The sequence below is a fragment of the Heterodontus francisci genome, chromosome 33 (assembly GCF_036365525.1).
Source record: "Heterodontus francisci isolate sHetFra1 chromosome 33, sHetFra1.hap1, whole genome shotgun sequence".
NCBI classification, from domain to species: domain Eukaryota; kingdom Metazoa; phylum Chordata; class Chondrichthyes; order Heterodontiformes; family Heterodontidae; genus Heterodontus; species Heterodontus francisci.
Window position 1 is genome coordinate 40033755 of NC_090403.1, and position 25059 is coordinate 40058813.

Consider the following 25059-nt stretch of genomic DNA (forward strand, 5'->3'; position numbering starts at 1 on the left):
TTAGTTCAACACAAAGGGCTGTCTTGTTCCTTCGTGACTGCAGACCTCAAAATGTTCTGGCGTATCACTAAAATATGGATGGGAAAGTGCTTCATAGGTGGATGTTCTACGGTCTGGACTGAAGTGGAGACATTTCTGAAAAATAAGAGAATTAATGTGGCCCATTGGGAAAAAACACACAAGTGGATAAAATAGACAAATCCCGAGCAAGATTAAAAGGCACTTTCTTCATACAGTTGATGTAAGAAATAGTTTAGTAACAAAAATAATAAACTGTAATGTTGTTCAGAACCATTGGAGCTGAATGGAAGAAATGGCTTATATATATCGCCTTACATGTCTGCAAAACAAATTACCTTCGAATTGTAGTCACTGTTGTTGTATATTCAAACATAACCACCAATTTGCATACAGCAAGATCCCACAAACTGCAATGAGATAAATGATCAGTTCATTTGTTTTGGTGCTGCTGGGTGGGAATAATTGTTCAGGACACCGGGAGACTTACCCTACTTCGAATAGTGCCCGAGCATATATTATGCCCACTTATGCCAGTGCTTCATCATTAAAGTCTCATCCTAGACAGGCTACCTCAAACAAGAAGCATTCCATCAACCCAGATTACATGCTGAATCCCCAGTGTGCGGCTTAATCCATGACCTTTATTTTCACCAGAGGCAAGGCTGTGGCAACCTGATACAGATACCGATGAGCAAATTCACCAAGTATCCCCAGAGCTATTGTTTAACTCAGGCCACTGGGATCCCATTTGTGGAATGCAAAGGAATACTCATGACCGAGTAATGCAGATTTTTAAAATTAAGACTGATAAGTAGAGTGAAGAACTCCAGGCTATCTTTGTGGGTAAGGAATTTTACCGCTGATTTATTAGTTACGAAGTGTCCACAATGGTGTAAATTGTACAGTGCCTGTAGGAAGAGATGGATTCAATGAGCAGGCAGGCTTTTTCTTGTTCTGTCCCTGATTCTTATGAAGTAAGATTTGTGAGCTCAATAATCATTAAATTCTTTGATAATTTTGGGTTCAAAGTAATATTCCAACATAAGGTTCTGTATTCATCCCTAAAAGCATAACTTTGCTTATTTAAGAAATCTTAAATCTTTGGAAAAGCCTCACAAATCTTATAGCAGCAGGAAGCTTCAATAATGAGAGCTTTTCATTACCATCTGACCTTGGGCCAATTCAGTGACGAGGGCTGTGGCAAGATGGTTAAAAATGTAAAACCTGATAATTGATCATTTTGGAAGGGGAATGTACAAAGAACCAAGTTTTGTCCTCGGTAGGAAACAGATATTTACTTGCTGAAGAAAAAGTAATGTTGATGAGAAATCTAAAGCAGTCTAATCTGGCACTTGCCTTAGAAATTCATGCTACCCCAGCATGCTTCTTCTAAAGGCTGAGGAACAGTTCCAATGCTGCCTTTGTGTAACTTCCGCAGGTGTACGTGTTATGACAGTGCTTCTCTATTTTTTGTTAAGTATTTTTTTGACAACTCATGTCTTCTTCTTTGGCCTCCTTGTCTCGGGAGACAATGGGTAAGCGCCTGCAGGTAGTCAGTGGTTTGTGGAGCAGCGCCTGGAGTGGCTATAAAGGCCGATACTAGAGTGACAGACTCTTCCACAAGTGCTGCAGATGAAATTGGTTGTCAGCGCTGTTATACAGTTGGCTCTCCCCTTGCACTTCTGGTTTTTTTCCTGCCAACTGCTAAGTCTCTTCGACTCGCCACACTTTAGCCCCGCCCGCTCTGGCGATCGCTGACAACTGACTCCCACGACTTGTGATCAATGTCACAGGACTTCATGTCGCATTTGCAGACGTCTTTAAAGCTGAGACATGGATGGCCGGTGGGTCTGATACCAGTGGCGAGCTCGCTGTACAGTGTGTCCTTGGGGATCCTGCCATCTTCCATGCGGCTCACATGGCCAAGCCATCTCAAGCGCCGCTGACTCAGTAGGGTGTATAAGCTGGGGATGTAGGCCGCCTCGAGTACTTCTGTGTTGGAGATGCGGTCCTGCCATCTGATGCCAAGGATTCTCCGGAGGCAGCGAAGATGGAATGAATTGAGACGTCGCTCTTGGCTGACATATGTTGTCCAGGCCTCGCTGCCGTAGAGCAAGGTACTGAGGACACAGGCTTGATACACGCGGACTTTTGTGTTCCGTGTCAGTGCGCCATTTTCCCACACTCTCTTGGCCAGTCTGGACATAGCAGTGGAAGCCTTTCCCATGTGCTTGTTGATTTCTGCATCGAGAGACAGGTTACTGGTGATAGTTGAGCCTAGGTAGGTGAACTCTTGAACCACTTCCAGAGCGTGGTCGCCGATATTGATGGATGGAGCATTTCTGACGTCCTGTCCCATGATGTTCATTTTCTTGAGGCTGATGGTTAGGCCAAATTCGATGCAGGCAGCCGCAAACCTGTTGATGAGATTCTGCAGACACTCTTCAGTGTGAGATGTTAATGCAGCATCGTCAGCGAAGAGAAGTTCCCTGATGAGGACTTTCCATACTTTGGTCTTCGCTCTTAGACGGGCAAGGTTGAACAACCTGCCACCTGATCTTGCGTGGAGGAAAATTCCTTCTTCTGAAGACTTGAACGCATGTGAGAGCAGCAGGGAGAAGAAAATCCCAAACAGCGTGGGTGCGAGAACACAGCCCTGTTTCACGCCACTCAGGATAGGAAAGGGGTCTGATGAGGCGCCGCTATGCTGAATTGTGCCTTTCATATTGTCATGGAATGAGGTGATGATACTTAGTAGCTTTGGTGGACATCCGATCTTTTCTAGTAGTCTGAAGAGACCACGTCTGCTGACAAGGTCAAGGGCTTTGGTGAGATCAATGAAAGTAACGTAGAGGGGCATCTGTTGTTCGCGGCATTTCTCCTGTAGCTGACGAAGGGAGAACAGCATGTCAATGGTCGATCTCTCTGCTCGAAAGTCACACTGTGCCTCAGGGTAGACTCGCTCGGCCAGCTCCTGGAGCCTGTTTAAAGCGACTCAAGCGAAGACTTTCCCCACTATGCTGAGCAGGGAGATTCCACGGTAGTTGTTGCAGTCACCGCGGTCACCTTTGTTTTTATAGAGGGTGATGATATTGGCATCGCGCATGTCCTGTGGTACTGCTCCCTCATCCCAGCACAGGCAAAGCAGTTCGCAGAGTGCTGAGAGTATAGCAGGCTTAGCACTCTTAATTATTTCAGTGGTAATGCCGTCCTTCCCAGGGGCTTTTCCGCTGGCTAGAGAATCAATGGCATTACTGTGTTCCGATTTTGTTGGCTGTACGTCCAGCTCATCCATGACTGGCAGAGGCTGGGCTGCATTGAGGGCGGTCTTATGTAGGTCAGAATTATGGACATTGTTTTATTTGGGAAAACTGAAAAGGATTCCATGGTTGTTTTTACACTGGGGTCATTGAAAGGATACTGAGAGTACTTGATTTCTAAACAATCCCTACTGGAAGTCACCTGTCTTCAGATAAATACCCAGCAGAGGCTTTTTGACCTGGGGAAGATGTTGACAGAGAAGTGACAGGTCAAGATTTATAGGGGTCAGCAGACTTGACTCTTGCGATATTGGTTTTGGTTTTGCTTTGGACAGTCAGTTAGGGTTTGGACAGTGTTCTGATAGGAGTTTAAGAATCAATCTTCCAACTCCAGCTCAGCCTTTTTCCATCTCTTTGAAAAGCCTGCCAGCTTTTCCATCTCTTTGAGAAGCTCTTAGAAGCAAAAGCAAGAAATGGAGAAATTGATGCTGCATTTCTCCTGAAAAGTCTGCCAGAAACCCGTTGCTGCGTTTCTTCTGGAAAGCCTGCGAAACTGATCCTCAACGTCATCAGAGAAGAACTGTTCTAGAAAGGTGCCAGTGACAACCATCTATGTGTATTTGGGACGCCAAACCAAAAAGGGACAACTGACATCTTTCCATATCTTTTCTTTTTTTTCTTCAAGAATTAGCAAGTATTTGACCAAAGTATTCTTTTTTGTCTTTTATTTGGTAACAGAGCTCTAAAGAAAATAAATCTCTTTTTCGGTTAACCGGTGTGTGTGCGTATGGGAGGGGCTAAGATAAAAAGGGAATTTTCATATTTTAATCTGTGTATTAATGCTTTGCTTCATTAGTGGTTATGTCTTGTTTTATAATAAACTGATAATTTTGTTGTTTATTAAAGAAGCCTGGTTGGTGTATTTTATTCTGGGATAAAGAGTCGAGTCTATGATTGACCGCATCGGTAACTGGATAAATATTTAAATGTATGTTGTGACCTGTGGAGAAGTGGAACTAGAAAAGACAGTGCACTCCTCCCACCTCAGTCATAACATATGTCCTTTTTGCATATGACAGCCTAGACCAGAGACTGAACATGGGATGTTACCGGCCCGCGAGTTCAGTACCACAGCCCTGCAGCATAAGTACATGAGAAACAAATTTGCAATGCCTAAGTAAGTTTGCACTATCTGCTTCCCCTTTTATACTTTATGATTTTATCTTTAGTAACTACTTTAGAGAATGTTTTAGACAAGCAAAGTCCCTGCAATTGTGTGCTTTAAACATTCCTTGGTTGTCAAGGTCGTGCTGCTGCAAGAGACACAAGGCCGAATTTTCTGCCATGCCACACCGGAGCTACTTTCCTGGGGTCAGGCTCACTTTAATATCTTTGGTGAGCTCCTGGGGGAAGGATTTGTACTTGCCTCAGGCGGAAGGAGGAAAATCACTATTGCAGGCCTCAAAAGCCCATAACAGTGAGGCCTGGCAACCTGGCTTCAGGACAACCAAAGAAAATTTCAGGGTATTTTTTGCAAAGATTTGAAACAACTGGGGAAGAGGGAGCATAATCCATTACCTGACATATGATGACACTCCTTTTGGGTGTTTAAAATTTAAATTTCTTCCAGCAGTTACAATATTCCTAGCATCCTCTGTTGTGATTGCGCAAATGACGGGAACGTAAGTCTTCCCATTATTTTCCTCCCTCACGATATGCCCACCTATATGTATAGAAACATAGAAAATAGGAGCAGGTGTAGGCCATTTGGCCCTTCGAGCCTGCTCCACCATTCATTATGATCATGGCTGATCATCCAACTCAGTAACCTATTCCCGCTTTCGCCCCATACCCTTTGATCCCTTTAGACCCAAGAGCTATATCTAACTCCTTCTTGAAAACATACAATGTTTTGGCCTCAACTGCTTTCTGTGGTAGTGAATTCCACAGGCTCGCCACTCTCTGGGTGAAGAAAGTTCTCCTCACCTTCCTCATCATGTGGAAGCTAAAATGTAGAAAGAGCCAGGTTTTATGATCAACAGCAAACAGACATACATTGGTTGATGTACCAAACACCTGACGCCACTTCTGGTGGAAAGTTCCAGAATTATATATATATATATATTATATTATATATATATATATTAGTATATATGGGTGGTTGATGGTCGGCACAGATTCGGTGGGCCGAAGGGCCTGTTTCAGTGCTGTATCTCTAAAAACAAATTGCAGTGGATGGTAATGAGTTGATGGGGCAGTTCCCCTTCCGATTTGTTTTGGCCCCAGTCCACTGGGATTTACACCAGGAAGCCAGAGTAATTGTGGAGGAAAATCTGCCCCAACTGTGACCCGAAGTAGTGGAATTCCTTTTTGTAACCTTTTTTTGGTAATTTAGAATTTTAGTGCATATCAGATATAGGGAAACGATGGGGGAAAATTCAAACGTTACAGTGCATTAATTCACCTCTGCAGGAGAGCTCTGCGAGTTATGCAGCTCAGCATGGCCCTCCAATGGCTAAACTGGATGCTGCAGCACCAAATCACTCTTGTAAAAATCTTGGCGACGCAACCATTTTGATGCTGTCTGATCCTGGGCCAGTTTTGCTGCAAAAAATGTTTCCTCCTCTCCAGCAGAAATTGATCTTCAACACCTATGTAATCCAGATTGATTCTGACACCAGCTGTACACATTAGAATAAACTCTTAGTTTCTCCTCTAATTATCAAAAGAAAATAAAAATGGCAAATGCTGGCTCTAATTCCAGTTAAAGTGCCTTAACAAGCTGAATACTAGGAAAAAAACAATGAGGAACAGCAGCCTGTTCGAAGAAATATGACAGATTTTAAAAAGTATCGTGTTGTATTATTTATATAACACAGAAAAGACTTCAAGGTATTTTACGGAGGGGGAGCAAAAATAAAAGAAATGGAGAGCGTACGGAATTAGGGGAAGTTATCAAACATTTGGTGGAAAAGATGGGTTTTGAGAATGCTTTTAACGGTGGGGAGAAAGGAGTAGTTTAAGGAGGGAGCTCCAGAGTGTAGGGCCAAGATGGTTGAAGTCTGTGCCACCAATGATGAGACAAGGCAAGAAAGATGAATAAAAGACCAGAGACTGAGACCAAAGGGGAAATAAGGCATTAGCAGGTCACAGATGGTGGGGTAAGGGCCGTTCTGTGTTCTTCCCCCCCCTGCAGATGGAAGAACTTGAGGGAGTGCTGAGCAGCAGGGATATGCTAAGATAGGCACCATCCATAACAGTGTCGCACTCATAAGATCAATGCAAGTGAGCAAGCCCAGTCAGATATCACTGTTTCTGACAAGGTGCCAGCAGTTGCGGGGCCATCTTGCAATCCTGCAAGAAGAGATAACAGACCATCCCCAACTCAGAAAGCCTTTGGGGCCTTTCACCAGTCAGCCAACTCACTTCCTTCTCCTACCAGGAGCAGCACTCAGATGCAGTAATGAGAGCCACTTGTCACACAGTCACCAAGAGGAAGCACCTGAGAAAAGGGTACTGACACCACAAGAAAGAACACTTTCACAAATAAAGGTTTGGAATTTGGATGTGAACTTTTTGTAGGAAGTTAACTACTCATCCCACATTTCCACACGTGCAGGGTCACTGTGGCTGCACATTGGGAACATGATATATGTACGTTTGTGCTGGGGAAATTCCAAGTTGAATAGAAATGGTTCGTGAGCGAATTTTGTCAGATTTGCTATCTGTGTTGCTCTCGTACAACTGTCAGCTCCTTGAGCTCAACCTCATTGTTTCCATCATTTCTTTGCCCTCCCTGACTCTCATTTCCCTTCTGCGTGGCGACTTCTCTCCTGATAGTGACATAGTGGTGTGTTGTATGCTGATCAATTTGGAGACCTTCTGAGCAGCAGCATCCCCCAGGCCTATCCACACAGAAGCTTTGTTTCAGCAAAAACTAACGTGTGCTCTATTTTCTTGTAGGAGCAAGTACCCCATTATCACATTCTTTTTGCTCCAGTTCTTGGATTCGGCACTGGCATCATCAACCACGTCTCAACAGAGTATTGCTGGTCACCCAAAATCCATCCAACCTTTCAAGACTGAGATCAATAGATTTTTGTTCGGTAAGGGTATCAGGGATGCTGGTCCAAGGCAGGTAAATGAAGTTGAGGCACACATCAGCCATGATGTAAGTGAATGCTAGAACGGGCTTGAAGGGCTGAATGGCTCTAATTCCTTACTATTCAGGATGGAAAGGCCTTAAAATAATGGTGGGACAGCAGATTGGCATCGAATCAATGCATCTGGGCTGTCTGTCATTCACCTGAACAAAGTGTTTCTGATGGCCCCATACAATCTTCACACTGAATGAATAAAAGCTCTCTCTATGTCATAAATACCATTACGTGGGAGCAAGGAGCTTGAATGGCCACATGGGCAAGGCCTTGTAATTATTGAGCCAGCCAATCTGAGAACCCTCTCTCACTGATGGCCGTCACCCTAAGGAAAAGTAATGAAGACCTCAGCCTTGGAAAGACCATCTCTCTGACGTGTGCAGTGGTGCAATACAGACTGAGTGATGTGAATGCCATCCCCTGAGGCACCTTGAAAGGAGCCAGCGACGTAGAAGTTGAAGGCAGCAGTGACTTCTACCAGCAGGAGAGTGGCGGCCCCAGTTGCGGAGGAGAATGGCCAGCAGAAGTTTGCAGACTTGAAGCACAGCTCCTCGATGTATCCACGTAACTGTGGCATCGCCTGTACACTCAGGTCTTTGGGTGGGTGCTGGTCTGCTGAACCCTCTTCTGATGCGGGCACACCCACAACTACTCATGGCTCTATAGCCCCTCCCCTCATCCAACTCTCCGAGCCCACAAGGAATTGCCAACTGAACAGCTATCCTGTGGAGAGAGGGCTGTTTTAATTCACACTGACTGTCCCTTGAAAATCAGATATGAGAAAAAGGCAATAAGAAAAACTGAAATACAAAAAAACGGCAAGAACCCCAAAATATCAAAAAATCCTACTGAACCAATCAAAACCAACAGAATACACAGTTTTAAGAATACCAGAAAGTCCCTCCTCTTAGCACTGTTGTGCTGTGTTTCTGTCGCACATTAATGATGTCACACAAATGGCATTAGACAATGGAGAATGTGGGGAAGCTCTGCCTCCAGTTGAATAAATTATAAACCTGTAATAAGTATTGCCACAAGACCCTCACACAAGCCTCCTGCCTTTGATTTTCTTCCATACACCCACCCCTTCTCCCCGCTCCCCACAACCCCCGCAGAATATCTTCCATAAAGAGCGGATGTTGGAAGAGCTGGAAATCAGTACAGTCTAGCTGACTTCAAAACTCAAAAAACAAAGCTCCACTTGTAACTGAAACACACGGACAACAATCATCCCTAGCAATAATCCACTGAAAATCAGGTTTCAAAATGCACATTTCCCGTCTCATATAGAATGATTTTAGTAACTTTAGAAAATACATTGAATTGTAGAACGGTGATCATTATTCTCATTGATATTTTGTGGCTTGACGGTGTCTTTTTTTTTAAAATGCGATATCTGACAACCATATCATGTTTAGAAACTGGGGTCGATGGATCCCTGGGGATTTGTGAGATGATTCACAAGTGTATTTGAACTTGGGTGAGCTACACTAATCTTGCTGGGAAAACTGGCTGTGGGGATAGGTTTGGCCTCGTCCAGCACAATGCTGCAGTATGAGCCCCGGGCTGTCTGTAGACTGGACATGCAAGCAGTGCAGTGTCATGTGCGACACATTTTAGGTAGCAGAGAGTGACAGAGAAAAGTGGGGGATGGGAGGGGCAGGGGGGGGGGGGGGGGCAGGGCCTGGGGATGGAAATGAGGGCTATGCTGTAAAAACAATGTAAACAGTATCTAACTTTTTGTCCAAACACTGAAGTGTCAGATGGGCAAACTCACAAGTAGTAGGTCTTTTCCTAATAAATCAATCTGAGGCAGTAAATCTTCAATAGGCTTTAGTGGCCTCTGAGTAAAGGAGCTGTAGGGCAGTGGAGCATCTGTAGGCCATTCCTCTTCATCAGGAAGACCGAGTATACTGAAAAGACAAGGTTAAAGTTATTCCAAGTATCAGCAGCTCATTAAACACGGAATGCCTTTTAATGGTGTGTTTAGTGAGCAACCACTTTCAACACAAGACGCTTCCTGAATCATCTTCATGTAGAATGCACCCACTTCAAATGGTCCCATTGGCTCTCCTCGCACATCAATTTCCATGTCTACTGCTCCCTGGTTTTTGTCAGCTGGATGCCTACAGTAATGCAGGACCGTACAATGCCCTTTACTTAACCCAACATTACAAATAACTTGATTCAAATTGCAGCTTTATAATCAGTTGACATGAGTGGGAGCAGAACTTGGGCTGGAACCTAGGTCCACCTGTTGCTTTTTGGGCCCGTCAGAAATTCTGGTGATTTTGGGGAGCACAAGAGATGGCATGACAAACGAGGAAAATACAGTGATCTTGTTTTGTTCTATACCTGCACCGATTGTAAGATATTTGCATCTTTACATGAGCTCCCTGCTGCAACACAGTTGTTAAGCACTCATTTAACATCTGCATGCATGCCACTCTTTCTGAAGCACCTTGACCTTGTGTTACATTCTGGGATTCATGCAAATACTTGTTGTGTTTTGCTTTTGAGCTGCAAGCTCTGCCGCAGGGAATCTACCAACTTGCAGAATTCTGGGATCTGGATCTGAAGATTTCCTCAAGGTGTGTAAGAGAAGTTTAAAACAGTACCTGCCATTAACAGCGTTCAATATTGGTCAACTTTTTTTAATATTCATTCATGGGATATGCCCATCGCTGGCAAGGCCAGCAGTAATTCCCCATCCCTAATTACCCTTGAGAAGGTGATGGTGAGCCACCTTCCTGAAACACTGCAGTCCATGTGGTGTAAGTACAGCAACAATACTGATAGGGAGGGAGAGCCAGGATTTTGACCCAGCGACAGTAATGGAATTGTGATATAGTTCCAAGTCAGAATTGGTGTGTGACTTGGAGGGGAACTTGCAGATGGTGGTGTTCCCATACGCCTTCTACTCTTGTTCTTCTAGGTGGTACAGAGCGCAGGTTTGGATGGTGCTGTCGAAGGAGCCTTGGTGAGTTGCTGCAGTGCCTCTCGTAGATGGTACACACTGCTGCCACCGTGCGCTAGTAGTAGAGAGAGTGAATGTTTAATGTAGTAGATGGGGTGCCAAACAAGCGGGCTGCTTTGTACTGGATGGTGTAGAGTTTCTTGAGTGTTGTTGGTGCTGTACTCATCCAGACAAGTGGACAGTATTCCATCACACTCCTGACTTGTGCCTTGTAGATATTGGCTAGGCTTTGGGGAGTCAGGGGTGAGTTATTCGCTGCAGAATTCTCAGCCTCTTATCTGCTCTTGTAGCCACAATATTTACATGGCTGGTCCAGTACAGTTTCTGATACAGCAGCACATCACAGTGAAAGGTTAAATATCATTAACAGCAAATAGGTAGTACTGCTGAGATAATGAAGATAAATTGCAAAGTTTTGGAAATATAGGGCTGGATTTTACCAAGCCCTCGACGTCTGGCTCCATGGTAGGGGGCAGGGGGTGGTGTCAAAAGATGGGGCCAGCAGTGGTCCGCCACATAGGCCAATGCTGGGAGGGCCTGGCCCAATCCTCCCGGCGGTGGCATGGATCCGTGGCGGCACCCCCCGCCCCCGCCAGGCGATGGGACCCAGATTTCAATATTTAAATTAATGATATGCATAAATTTAAATGAACTTACCTTCAATTTTCCGGGCACACCACGATCCTCGATGCGCCGGTCGGCACTCCCACGCCTTCAATTCCCCATCCGGGGAAAGCCAGCGTGACAATGGTGGGGAGGGGGGAGGAGTTAAGATTTTCAGTGCTGAGGGCGGAGAACAGGGTCAAATAAACATAATGGGTGTGGGGGATGGTGGGAAGGGGTGAACTTTAAACTTTGAGCAGTCTGCAGGGAGGCGAAGGTCAGATTTTAAAGGTAAGTGTTTTGTGGGGAGGAGAGAGAAAATAGTAACGTAATTGTTATTGGGGGGGGTGGGAAAGGGGTGTTAGAAATTTATTTAATACATTTTGGTGGGGTGTATCTTTAAAAATTCAAATTGACCGGCAGGGCTGGCTGCCCTTTAAAAATGACGCCAGCGTCTGCGCACAGGCAGCTGAAGCCATCGCCTGCGCCGGACAGCCTGACCCCTCCACAAGATTGGGGTGGGAGGGGTGCGGGTTGCTCCGGCTATTTAAATGAGCCGCCGCGCGCGCGAGATCGTGGCAGCTCTTTGGCGTGCGGCCTGCCATTGTTTTGAGCTCGCAGCTGAGATCGACGACTGCCTCCTAAAATCCGCCCAGACAGCGGATTTGTCAGCAACTCTATAAAGGAAAGGTAAGTGAACATTTTAAGCTTTGTCGAATCGCAGAATGAAAACCTTTGTAGAATAAAAACCTTTGTCAAATGAGATTGACCACAGTGACAGATTAAATCTAACAGCACAGAAGGCCATTTGACCCATCGTGTCTGTGCTGGCTCTTTGAAAGAGTGGTCCTATTTAGTCCCACACTGAGCTTTTTCCCCCAAAATCCTGCAAATTAATTCCAAGGGTTATTGCTGGTTAATTGCAAACCTTGCTATCAAAATTTAATAACTGCTGAATGGCCAGGGAAATGGCAAAACTTCCCCAGCAATTTATTTGTCAGCAGCCATTAAGTTTGAGCCCTGGATTTTAACAAGATGGATCGCTCACAATCTGTGTATCAGGCATGATACTTACTCAAATATTTTCTGAAGCTGATTAATATCTGAAATGCCACAAAGAAAGGGTCTAAAATTAGAAAAGAAATATTGTCAAATGATATGAGATCCTTTCACTATTAAACATGAAAACTTGATCTTATTTCTATTTCAGTCCCTGGAGATATTAAACCCTATCTTTCTTTGAATTTCAACATTATCAAGTCCCTGAATAATAATCGAGCTTTCACTGCTCTGCATGGTGTTATGTCATTTGGTGCACTCCATGTAATGTAATTTCTTCCAGCTATGCTTTATCTTTCAGTGTTATTCGCCCATTTTACCCATCTGACAGTTAATCTTTTTCAAGTATTGGATACTTTGCATGAGAGCAATATTGTACAGATTTGATTTCCATTCACTGTCATAGTGTTAACCTCTTGTTAAGAGCAGGATGCTATATGTTCTGTGAGGTAATGGTCAGAAACTTCTTTAAACAGAAATCTTGGCTTGTTTCAATCCATTTTTAAAACAAGTTTCCCATAAACTGGAACCGAAATGAGAATAGTTCAGCCTCTTTACAACAGGAGAGATTAGCTCCAATCTTAGCTTGACAGTAGTTAATAACGTGTTGCTCAAATTCAAATTTCACAGAAAATAGGAAGTTTTTCCCAAAAAACTATTTAAGTTTTGACCTACTTTCTCCTTGGCCATACTTTCGTATGAAATGGCTGAGAATGAACTAACATTGGATTATTATGGAGCAGAGAATGGGGTTATTAGGTAGAGAACAAAATTACATGGAGGTTATGGTGTTGTAGATAACAGAGTTATCTAATGCAGAGAATGGAGTTAAATGGCTTGACTATATGACAAAGAATGCGTTTATAATATGGCAGAAAATGGTGCTACATAAGATTATGGTATAGCAGAAATCAGGATTACATTAGGTTAGATTATAGCAAAAATGGGCTATACAGAGTTACAAAATGGCAGAAAATAGGGATACACAGTTCTACAGCAAGTGGAGTTTGGTGGGGACCTCTGCTACAGTAAGAATGGAGTTACAGTATGGCAGAATACAGAGTCACGTGAGGTTAGATATGACAGAATGGGATTAAATGGATTATAATATGGCAGAAAATGGGATTACACTGAGTTATGATATGGCAAAGAATGGGTTGGGGGCTGTTATATTATGGCAAAGGATGAGGCTATGATATGACAGAGAATGGATCTACATTGGGTTATAACATAGCAGACAACAGTATTACCATGGGAATGGATCTGACCCAGCACAGAGCAAGAAGTTAGAAATTACAATAAAAACTGGCTATAGGTTTATTTTGAAGTGAAGTATTAATTCATGGGTATTAAGTTCTGTATAAATGCCTGTACTTGTCAGTCAGTCTGCTACTTGATATCTTACCTGAGTTGAAGCATTTCAGCGAATATGCAGCCAACACTCCAAACATCAACAGCTGCTGTGTATCTTGAATACAAAAGGACTTCTGGTGCTCGGTACCACAGAGTAACAACCTAAACAAGAGACTGGTTAGTTAGAAATCACCGCCTCCAAAAACAGGTTGAGGCTTGTGCTCTGGTGTAAACACTGGTAATAATGGAAAAGTAATGCAAAACCACTGGGTGGAGAGAGGGGTGTCAAAAATATATTTTCATTCCTGCCCTAAAGCAATGGACTGGATTGGCTGGAAGGTTAACATATGGCAGAAAACAGAGTTATGTAGTGTTACATGAGTCCAGATAGGGCAGAAGATGGTGCTACATAAGATTATGGTATAGCAAACAAAAGGATTACATGAGGTCAGATTATAGCAAAAATGGGCTATACAGAGTTACAGAGGAAGTTCCTTCTGTGCTGCACTGAAGGTTATAAACTGCAAACATAATCATTATGAATAAATCAAATATTCTCATGCCTTATAAGCCAAGGGGTGTTTGTTGGGGGAGGGACTAACTTCATGAAAATAGATGAGCACAGGAGTAAAAAGTGATTTTAAAAAATGGAAGAAAATAATACAACCTTTTTTGCTGGCCTTGTTCTGCTTTTCCATTAAACATTTACCCACCCAGGAAACATATTTATTGGTTATTTTCACCTTCCTCATCATTCTGAAGACCATCACTTCCCTTCAATAGCTCCCTGAAGAGTGACTTGAACTTTGAACTCACCATGCAGCGCATCCCTGCTGTAAACCTGCTTTTGATGACAACCCAGTGTGCTGTGCAAAAAAGTGCAGCAGGACACACGAGGAAATAAAATCTTTCAGAATGAATGCATACTACTGATTTATTCTGATGGAAGCAATTTTTTTTGTACATTTTGGAAGTTTCCCTTGACAACTGGCAAGTCCCCAGTACAGCAGTTCAAACATGGTGACACACTTTTCATCTGAAGGACTAAGGCCCACTCTGCCAGGCACCACCAATGTGACAAGACAAAAATGGGATAATACATTTAAAAACTTACCACAGGAGTCAGTGCCATGTTGAAGCTGTACACTCGGGCCAGACCAAAGTCTGCTAACTTCACCTGGCCACTGTTTGAGACCAGGATGTTTTGTGGCTTCAAATCTCGATGTACCACGCGGTTCGAATGGAGAAAATCCAAGCCTCTAAATAGTTGTAGCATTATGTCCTAAATACACAATGATAAAACTGTTAAAAGCAGAGGTGAAAAGTGAAGTTGTAAAAAGAAAGTTACTGTACAGTTTCATGGTGCATACAGGATAATACAATGGCACGTTGCTACTTGTTGGTACAGTTGAGACATGGGGGTAATTGTGCATTACTCGAGATGGCAAGGTCTTAAGAGTCTGGCTACTTCAGTGGGAAATCAAGGACTTTGTTTACTTGCAGAGTACAGTCTCTGACATTTGTGGTGCATTGTCCCAAACTGATCTTGGGAGGTGGTCTGGATATTACTATGTGCCTGTCATGTAGCTTATCAGAAGGGACCTCCAGACTGCCTGGCACCTCTCTGAGACCACATCTGTTGTGAGAGGGTCTGCTTTTTGACACAGTGGAAAAATGTATCTTCCTAGCAGTGACAGGATGAGCTTGTTCTCCAGTAGACAGAGCCTGCAGTCATAAGCCTGGATCACTAGAGGCTGTGTGGGCAATTGTGCTATTATGGGATGTGTCTGGACATCTTTGGGCATTGTGGGGGTGCAGGGGTGAAAGAAAGTGGGATTAGCTGAGAAGCCCTGCTAGGGCAGAATGTTTATCTTCCAAGCCCCCGAAGCTGGATTGCCCACGTGATGCTTCTAAGATTGGGAACATTGAACTCCCATTCGTATTTGGGAAGCTGGAGATATTTGAGGTTTTGGGATTCCAATTCCGCAGGACGTACGGGATTTCTGAGTGACTGGTGAGGCTGGTGAATCTTGTCCATTGATTCCTGCATATTCCAAGGCTCACTGGATTAATCTTCAATATTCCATTTGTTTGCCCTCAGTTTTGTTTGAGTTACATTCAATGACCAGCATCGGCCAAGTGAGGTCACAGGAGCTGAGTGCGTGTAGTGAAAACTCGATGAAGATTAGTGCATAATAATAAAAGCAAAATACTGCAGATGCTGGAAATCTGAAATAAAAACAAAAAAGTGCTGGAAGTTCTCAGCAGGTCTGGCAGCATCGTTGGAGAGAGAAGCAGAGTTAACGTTTCAGCTCAGTGACCTTTCATCAGAACTAGCAAAGGTTAGAAATGTAACAGGTTTTAAGTAAATAAAGCGGGGGTGGGGAAAAGAGAACAAAAGAGGAGGTGTTGATTGGACAGAGGGCCGGAGAGATTAACTGACAAGCAGGTCATGGGGCAAAGGCAAAGAGTGTGCTAATGGTGTGGTGAAAGACAAAGCATTAATGCAAAGAGAGTGTTAATGACAGAATAATGAACAGCCCTAGCCAAAAGCACAAACATGAAAAAAAGGTGGGCAGGCACATGGTAAAAAAAAATGAATGATGAAACAAACTAAAATAAAATTAAAATAAAAAATGAAAATAAAAATGGGCCAATCATGCTCTGAAATTACTGAACTCAATGTTCAGTCCGGAAGGATGTAGAGTGCCTAATCGGTAAATGAGGTGCTGTTCCTTGAGCTTGTGTTGTCATTCACTGGAACACTGAAGTTTAATGCATGGTGCTTTCTTTCCCCCGGTCTATAATGGGGTTGTGAAAGTTTTGTCCTGCTGATATTTTTTACTACCATCCATGTTCCTTATTATTTGACAAATCTTAGAGACTAGCCTAAATCTTATCAGTGAATGCTGCTTTGGGATATCCTGCAGGTCGCCCCTCAGGGGATGAAGCCAGGGCTCCCAACATGATGGAAGTTCAGGCTTCAGCTCTTGAGGCTTTGCGAGTGTGATGGGATAGCATAATGAGTCACAGCTTCCAGGCTTTTGCTGAAACCTTGAGGGGTGGGAGGGAGGGTTCTCATGGCTGCCATTGTTCCAGCAATCTGGGGGCTGGCTGGCATCACAGATGAAGCCCACATTGACAGGCTGTGTGGCCGATGCTTCCACCTCTACGGCTGAGAGACTGCACGAGACTGCTCAGGATCTCCACCCTGCAATGTAGGATCCCTGCTTGAGGAATAGACTACAACAGTGACTACATTTCAAAAGTGCTTCATTGCCTGTAAATTGCTTCAGGACGCCCTGCATTTGTGGAAGGTGCTATATTAATGCAGCCTTTCTTTTTTCTTTTCAGACAGCTGCTGGGATGAAACACAGCTCATCATAGTGGCATCCCACTACTACACCCCAACATTTGAGCCCATCCACTGTAACTGGTAAACAGTGAAAGGGGCAACTAGCCAAAGGCCTTGTCTAGGCATGAGCCAAGGGAACTGCCATGATTAAATCCTGTCTCTACTGCCTCCTCTGTCATCCAACAGGGCAGTTGTAGGGCTGGAAGGTAATCTAAAATGTCTTTGTTGCTTCTAATATTTAAAAAGCTGCATGTTTGAAAATATTAAACTTGTAAAGTTAGCAAAATTTAGCACCAATCAAAATGTTCACAGCTGTTCGAATGTCTGATCTTGTTTAGTCATAGTATCGCAAACATTTTTTGATTTCTAATGAGTTTTACGTTTAAATTAAACATTGTTATTGAAATATGTTTCTTAAGGTGTAATAATGGAAGAATGTTTGAATTTGTAACAGAAGTTTAACTTTTTGTTACACCTCTTCCATTTGTCATTCTAAAAACGTTACAGTGCAAATTGTTAATTAAACTTTATTTGAATTTGAAGAGATTGGTGTTGGAGGATTCTGCATCCGACCTCTCTTTGTGGAGGGGGCTCACTGGGTGAGTGCCTATGCCACAAGATCTGACAGTCCTGCCCTCGAAGCGATGCCTCCTCCGGACCAGCCCCGGCCCCTGCAGCACAGGATCTGTTGCCTGTATCAGTTCCTCTCAGACCTTCTGTTATGGATTAGTTGTGCAGGCCGTAGCAGACTATAACAATCCCAGCTACCGTCTCTGGAGGACAACATCCCCAGACGAGTCCAAGCACCTGAAGTGGCTTTTCAGCACCCTGATAGCCTTCTCAATGATAGCCTGGTGGATGCATGTACTCGATTGATGCAAAAGGGCATTATCAGCTACAGCACCAAGGGATAGGCCTTGTCACTGATTATACATCCTTCCACAGGTGCTGGACTCCAGACAGGGCAACCTCCTCAGGTGAAGTGCCTGTCCGCTGCTGGTAAAATACCAGCGGTAGCAGGAAGAGGCTCTTAAGTGGCCATTAATGGGCCTCAATTGGCCTGGGACAGGCGGGCCGTTTGCCACCTCCCACCACTGGTAAAATAGCATAGCACCCCCTGTCTTCCTTTTGGGAGAGGGGTGGTAAATTCTGGCCAAGGTGTCAGTCACCTGTCGAAAGCCATCCCTCGACTTACGCAGCAACAGTTTCCCTGGGGATGTCTGGATGGAGCAAGACCTTTAAACATTGAGGGCCGTGGTTATCTTTATTTCCAGTTAAAGCTCTGCAGCACCTGGACCAAAACTTAAAGCCATGTCAGAGTAAGTCATAGATTTGGCCGATGTCACTCTTTATGAAACGTGTAGGGTGCATCCAGCTATGTAGACATCTCCTGACAGACAATTCAGTCGAGACCCAACCTCTGAACAGGCTACCTATGAATGGGGTGCAGGCTCCTCCTGAGGTGCATCACTCTTTGGGCCTCGTATCTCTGGCTCTCACCCTCCTCTTGCTGCAGCGGCACAAGACGATGGTGGCTTCAAGTCTCTCCTGTTCAGTTATCTGCGCTTGTCTCAGTCGACGACCGGTGCCTGTGCACCTGAAAATCTGGATACCATGTTAAGAGCCCCACAATCCCTTCCTGAACAAGTGCAATCATGAGGGAAATGTGCATTTGAGAGCTGGGTGCATGGCCAATTTTGCAGGCAAAGATTTATTCAGATGCAGAGTTTGATGGACGTATGTATAAGATCAAGGGGACTTGGGATAATTGCAGTTTTGAACATAACTCTCTCAAAATTCCACAATCTTTCAAGCCACGTAGATTGTCTCTCTGGGCACAAAATTCAGATTAAACTTCAGGCCTCAGTGTAGACACACTTGTGCTAGTATCTGCAGTGGAAAAATGTGCTACCATCACAATTAACAATCAGACGCTGAACAAAAATCCACATTCATCTGTAACAGATACATTTAGAAAGATCTGATCTCCTCCAAATTGGGGTCAACTGAACTCAGGAATGAGTTTGAAGATTTCCTCTCCCTGAACAATAATAAACGATTTCAATCATTTCTCACTGCCTTCCAACATATAGGATCTCTGGGACAAGAATACCGTTACGAATCATATTATAGCCCACTTACCTTTATTTTTTTATGAGGAAGGCCTGGCTCATGAACTTTCATTAGAAACGCTGATAAATCTTGCTCAATGAGTTCAAACACAAGGGTCAACCTCATCATCTGATCAGTCTGAGGACCAAGATCCACATTAAATAACCTGAATAACAGAGGGAAATGTCTTCATTGCAGCAATGCTCAATTTTGTCAAATTTTGTTTGATAACAGATGTTTTATTATGTAAAAGGCATAATATGAATGCAAATTATTCATTGTGATAATGGCACACTGTAAGCTTTAGTTAAGTTCTTGCGAGATGCTGCTCGGTTAAGGTTACAGGAGAAAATAGACCATCAAAGTTAGTAAAATGCCTGATTTTGGCAAATATTGGTCCAAATTTAGGAGTATTGTCAAAGGTATAAGGAGAAGCCCAGGTATAAGGAGATACAATCTAAAGGTCAGAATTTACATCACAGAAACAGGCCATTTGGCCCAACTGTCACATGCTCCACACAAATCTCCTCCCCCATAACCCTATCTATTCCTTTTACCCTCATGTGCTTATCTAACTTCTGCTTAAATTTCTGTTTAGTGTTGAACAGAGCCCATAATCACAAAACTTTTGATGAGCTGCTAAAATCAGCATCATGCAGAGTGCCAAAATTTCAGTTACGACTCGTCTGCTGACCAGACAATGACCAAATTAATGGGACCATATCAAGCCAGCCTTATACCATGGCCTGATCTGTGTTGGCTTGGTTTAACTGATGCCTGTTATAACTAGACCAGTGCAGCCAAAGACCATCTAACAGGAGTTATTCTGAAGCTTTAAAATGCAGCCCATGTAAATGTGTGCCCATTTGTTTTGGTCAGAAATCTGAAAAACTTCTGACACAGGACCTTTACTCATAAGCAGCAGATTACTGGTGCCAGATGCTGATTAACAGTTCAAGTTTAAGAAGAAATAATGTGCTTTTTTTTTAAGAGAGCAAAATGATTCCAACTACCTTTCTTGCAACCATAATGAATTTAAATTAAGAAATGTCAAGGAAGTCATATGTCTCTCCCCAAGAACCCATGAAACATGCAGTTGTTTTACTATTTTAACGATAAATAGAATAGACTGTAGTGAGTTGCTGTTCTGTATACAATGAAATGATTTATGATTATCCGTAGATTAATTAAATATGACCTTGACCTACTGGGTACCTAGCAGGACATGACAGAACAGCTCAAGGCCAAGCACATCACTGGATAACGTCATCGGATAACACTCAATCAGAGAAGAAAAGCCATTTTCAGCTTACAGTGACGGGAGTAGAATAATCATTGTGCGACAGTGTGGCAGTACAGGCGTGTAGATACCGCTTCCAACAGAAATTCTAAAGTTTACTGTTCCATCGGGAGGATACAAACAAAAATGAAAGAACTCTTACCATCAGCCATCATTGCACAAATTCTAGGAACGTATTGAAGGCAAACAGTGGATTAGACCAGGCAGCAGGTGCCTTGCATAGTTGGACACAGTGTAAGAGATTGAAGGAGAGAAAGAGCTGAGGTTCAACCTTTTAGTGGTAATTTTTCAGCAGCACTAATAGGCTTCTATACCTTCAGGTAGGAACCTCTACTTTTCATTTAAAAATACCCAAATACTTTCCTCCAACTACACCTCGATAATATTAAATGAAATGCAAATCAGGGCCATATTTACTGCTAAGATTTTTTTTTAAACTGTTTTGGTTTATTCTTTTGCACAGCTAATCCATTACTTGAGAGATCAACAGTATCATACTCATCCTTCTTCAAAAGCTGAGTGTAACTAGCCTCTGCTAAAATATTTGGAGGAAGCACAGCAACTGTCAAAGGGCCTCTTCTTCACTCCAAAATGACTTCATATAACTTGAAAAGGTGTACTGTTGACTATAAGCTTAATTATCCCATCTTGGTATGGGAAGCAACAACTAACTTTAAAAAAAATGGGTGTAAAGATTGCTTCCATTAATGTGCGTAGCATTAAATCTACTACGCGATGTGTTTCAACCTTGGATTACCTTGCCAAGGTCAAAGCCGACCTACTGTTTCTGCAGGAGTGTGGAATACCACACCTCAGCACCTACAGGCAGTGGTCGCGATGGTGATCCCACGGGCCATCGATCTGGTCGGGGGGTAATGATTGCCGTTCCTCCGGCCTGGGTATTCTGCTGCGGGGAGGTAAATTCACCATCTCCAAAGTTAAGGAGGTGGTGGGCGGCCGCCTCCTCGTAGCAGACGTAATGTACAACAACGCTCCGCTCCGGTTGATCAACGTGTACGCCCCGGTACAACGCAGCAAGCGGCTGACCGTCTTCCAGCAGCTCCCACTGCTGCTGGCGACGTCCAGGCCGGTCATCCTAGGCGGTGACTTCAACTGCATCATCGATGCGGCTGGACGATCCGGCAGTGACGACAGCAAACTGGACGCTACGTCCAGATTCCTAACAGAAACAGTTAAAGATGCCAAACTGCACGACGTCTTCAGCAAACCTGCAGACGGAGCGCAGCGCAGATACACATGGTCAAGATCGGACGCGTCTGCCCGTTCCAGGATTGTGTCCCGTGCTGTCACGGTCGGATCCACCGACATCAAGCCGGTGTTCTTCTCCAACCACTGCCTCTTACTGGCCGACTGTCACTTACAGGACAACCAGCGGGTTGGCAGAGGGACGTGGAAGCTCAATGCTACACTGCTGACCCCAGAGAACGTGAGGAACTCAAAAGGGATTACAAAGGTTGGAGGACTGTGAAACCCCTCTTTGAGTCTCCAGTTCACTGGTGGGAAGCGATCAAGGAAAACATCAAGAGGTTCTTCATCCACAAAGGTGTTCAGAGGGCGAGAGAGAGACAGAGGGAAATGTCCCGACTCCAGAAAAGTATGCAAAATCTGCTCCGGTTGCAGTCGATGGGGGTCGAGGTCAAGGAGGACCTCCAAGAGGTGAAGCGCCAGCAGGCCTCGCTCTTTGCCACGGAGGCCTCCAAGATCATCTTCCGGTCCAGAGTCCGCTCCATCGAGCAGGATGAGACATGCTTGGGTTACTTCTTCCAAAAGGTACACAGAGAGAGCTCTGTTATCAGCAGCCTGAAGGAAGAGGATGGCTCGGTAACGTCTTCACAGTCCGACATACTAAGGATCAGCAAATCCTTTTACGCTGGGCTGTGTGACGCGAAGCCCACAGACAGCAGAACCTCCCAGTCCTTCCTGTCATCTATCACTGAGGTCTTAGATGACAGCAGGAGGGAGAGACTGGACAAGCCGCTAACCCTGGACGAGCTGACAAAGGCCGTCGAGTCCTTCGAGACGAGTAAAACTCCCGGAAGCGACGGCTTACCAGTCGAGTTGTACTCGGCCCTGTGGGACTGGGTTGGCCCGGACCTGCTGGAAGTATACGAGAGTATGCTCCTGGCCGGCAGCATGACAGAATCCATGAGGAAAGGCATCATCACCCTCATTTACAAGCGGAAGGGGGAGAAGGCAGAAATTGGTGGCCCAACTCACTGCTTAATGTTGACTACAAGATTCTGTCCAAAGTCATAGCCAGTCGGGTCAAGCCTGCTCTGGAGTTGGTGATCCACCCCGATCAGACCTGTACTGTACCCAGCAGGAAGATCTCTGATAGTCTCGCGCTACTCAGGGATACGATCGCCTATGGATGGGACAGGAGGGTGGACACCTGCCTCATCAGCCTGGACCAGGAGAAGGCTTTTGACAGGATATCGCACACCTTCATGATGGATGTGCTTTCCAAAATGGGGTTTGGGGTGGGAATCCGCAATTGGATCAAACTGCTCTACACAAACATCAGTAGCGCAGTCTCAATCAATGGGTGGGAATCGGAAAGTTTCCTGATCCAATCTGGAGTCAGAAATGGCTGTCCTCTCTCCCCGGTCTTGTTTGTTTGCTGTATTGAACCCTTTGCTGAGTCTATTAGGAAGGATGCGAGCATAAGAGGGGTGACAATCCCAGGCAGCGGAGGCACTCAGGTGAAAACCTCCCTGTACATGGATGACGTCGCCGTCTTCTGCTCGGATCCGCTGTCCGTGCGCAGACTGATGAGCATCTGCGACCAGTTCGAACTGGCCTCGGGAGCCAAAGTTAACCACGGCAAGAGCGAGGCCATGTTCTTTGGGAACTGGGCTGACCGATCCTTTGGCCCTTTCACCGTCAGGTCAGACTACCTGAGAGTGCTGGGGATATGGTTCGGAAGGGCCGGGGCGTGCACCAAAACCTGTGAGGAGCGAGTAGCTAAGGTACAACAAAAGTTGAGCATGTGGGGGCAGCGATCTCTCTCCATTGTGGGTAAGAACCTGGTCATCAGGTGCGAGGGGCTCACGTTGTTGCTCTACGTGGCGCAGGTCTGGCCCATATCCCACTCCTGCGCTGTGGCGGTCACCCGAGCCATTTTCCGCTTCATCTGGGGATCTAAAATGGACCGGGTCCGGAGGGACACGATGTTCAAACCTCTGGATAAGGGCGGGAAAAACATACCCAACGTGGCCCTCATCCTGATGACCACCTTCGTGTGCGGCTGCATCAAGCTGTGTGTAGACCTCCAGTACGCAAAGTCCAAGTGTCACTACGTGCTGAGGTTCTATCTGTCCCCGGTGTTGCGAAGGATGGGCCTGGTCACATTGCCGCGGAACGCTCCATGCAGTTGGACCTTGCCGTACCACCTATCCTTCGTGGAGCAGTTTCTGCGGGAAAACACCTTTGACCACTGATCCATCAGGTAGTGGTCTGCACGGAATGTCCTCAAGGCCCTACGAGAAAAGGAGACGGGGGATCCTGTAGGATGGTTCCCCGAGCAGACCGCCAAAGACATTTGGCGGAATGCCTCATCACCAGAACTTTCAAACAAGCACCAAGATGTAGCTTGGCTGGTGGTGAGAAGGGCCCTCCCCGTCAGATCCTTCATGCACGCCCTAAGTCTCGCCCCCTCCGCGCAATGCCCCCGCGGTGGCTGTGGTGGGGAAGAGACGATTGCCCACATCCTCCTGGAATGTGTCTTTGCAAAGCAGTTGTGGAAACAGATGCAGTGGTTTTTGTCGAGGTTCATCCCAAGCAGCTCTGTAACACAGGAGTCTGTGCTCTACGAGCTGTTCCCAGGGACGCACACCGAGACAAACATCAACTGCTGCTGGAGGACTATCAATTCGGTGAAAGACGCCCTTTGGTCTGCCCGAAACTTGCTGGTCTTCCAGCGCAAAGAGTTGTCCACCACCGAATGTTGCAGACTGGCACATTCCAAGGTCCAGGACTACGTGCTGAGGGACGCACGAAAGCTTGGGGCAGCCGTAGCAAAGGCTCAATGGGGAAAGACCACTGTGTAAGGTCCCCCCACCAAGCTGAACCGAGGGATTGGACCCATGGAAAACCCCTCGAACTGTATCGGGAAAATTTTCATTTGCTGTAAATATAAAAATGTAATTGGCATGACAAATGTGAAATGGAAGGGTTGTGAAGCAACTCATGATTGTATTGAAGGAAACTTATCTCTCTTGTAATGCTTGTATTTTTTGGTGCTGTTTGAAACTGTTTGGCAGTATAATTTTTACAGATTTTTATGAATAAAGTATATTTTGGAAATAAAAAAAAAACTTGTTGATCAAAAAGGACGTGTGAATGTAAACTATTGAAGGGAATAAAACAAAAGGAAAATCTAAAAGGAGGCAATGCATGAGTAACCTCACCTGATGACATTTGGATGGTCAAAGACTTCCAACTGTTTTAACCAGGCCACTTCCCGAATTACAATAAAAGGGATACCTTCCTGTGTTCTTGGAATCTCAATTCTTTTCAGTGCCACAAACTTCCCATTATTTTCCAGGTCTCTTGCTTTGTACACTTTTCCATAAGCTCCTTCTCCAATCTCAGCCAGGAGCTCATATCGCACAGAATGACAGTTTTCCATTCTTACTGTTAATCAGTTTGAACACTGAATAGTACCACCTGAAGCAAACAAAGCTTGTTATCAGTAATATCCTGACAAACATTCGCCCTTCAAATCAATCTCTGCAAATAGTTTTGAACAATGTTGGAATATTTAGTGAGATGAGACTATCAAGGATTAATAGGTTAGATAAACTCTATTCACACTATTGGTTTGTCTTTGACAGCTGTGT

The 25059-nt window shown here is 44.7% G+C and overlaps 1 protein-coding gene across 1 annotated transcript; it reads right to left on the reverse strand.

Annotated features, from left to right (window-relative positions):
- Positions 1–24848, reverse strand: LOC137347993 (cyclin-dependent kinase 6-like). Its single transcript, XM_068013064.1, has 7 exons — positions 24628–24848; positions 18928–19063; positions 14545–14712; positions 13483–13592; positions 12094–12144; positions 9216–9351; positions 1–135 (listed from the first exon to the last, which is right to left on the reverse strand). Exons 1-7 carry the CDS (start codon positions 24846–24848, stop codon positions 1–3), a joined length of 957 nt encoding a protein of 318 aa, XP_067869165.1.
- Positions 24849–25059: the final 211 nt, after the last annotated feature.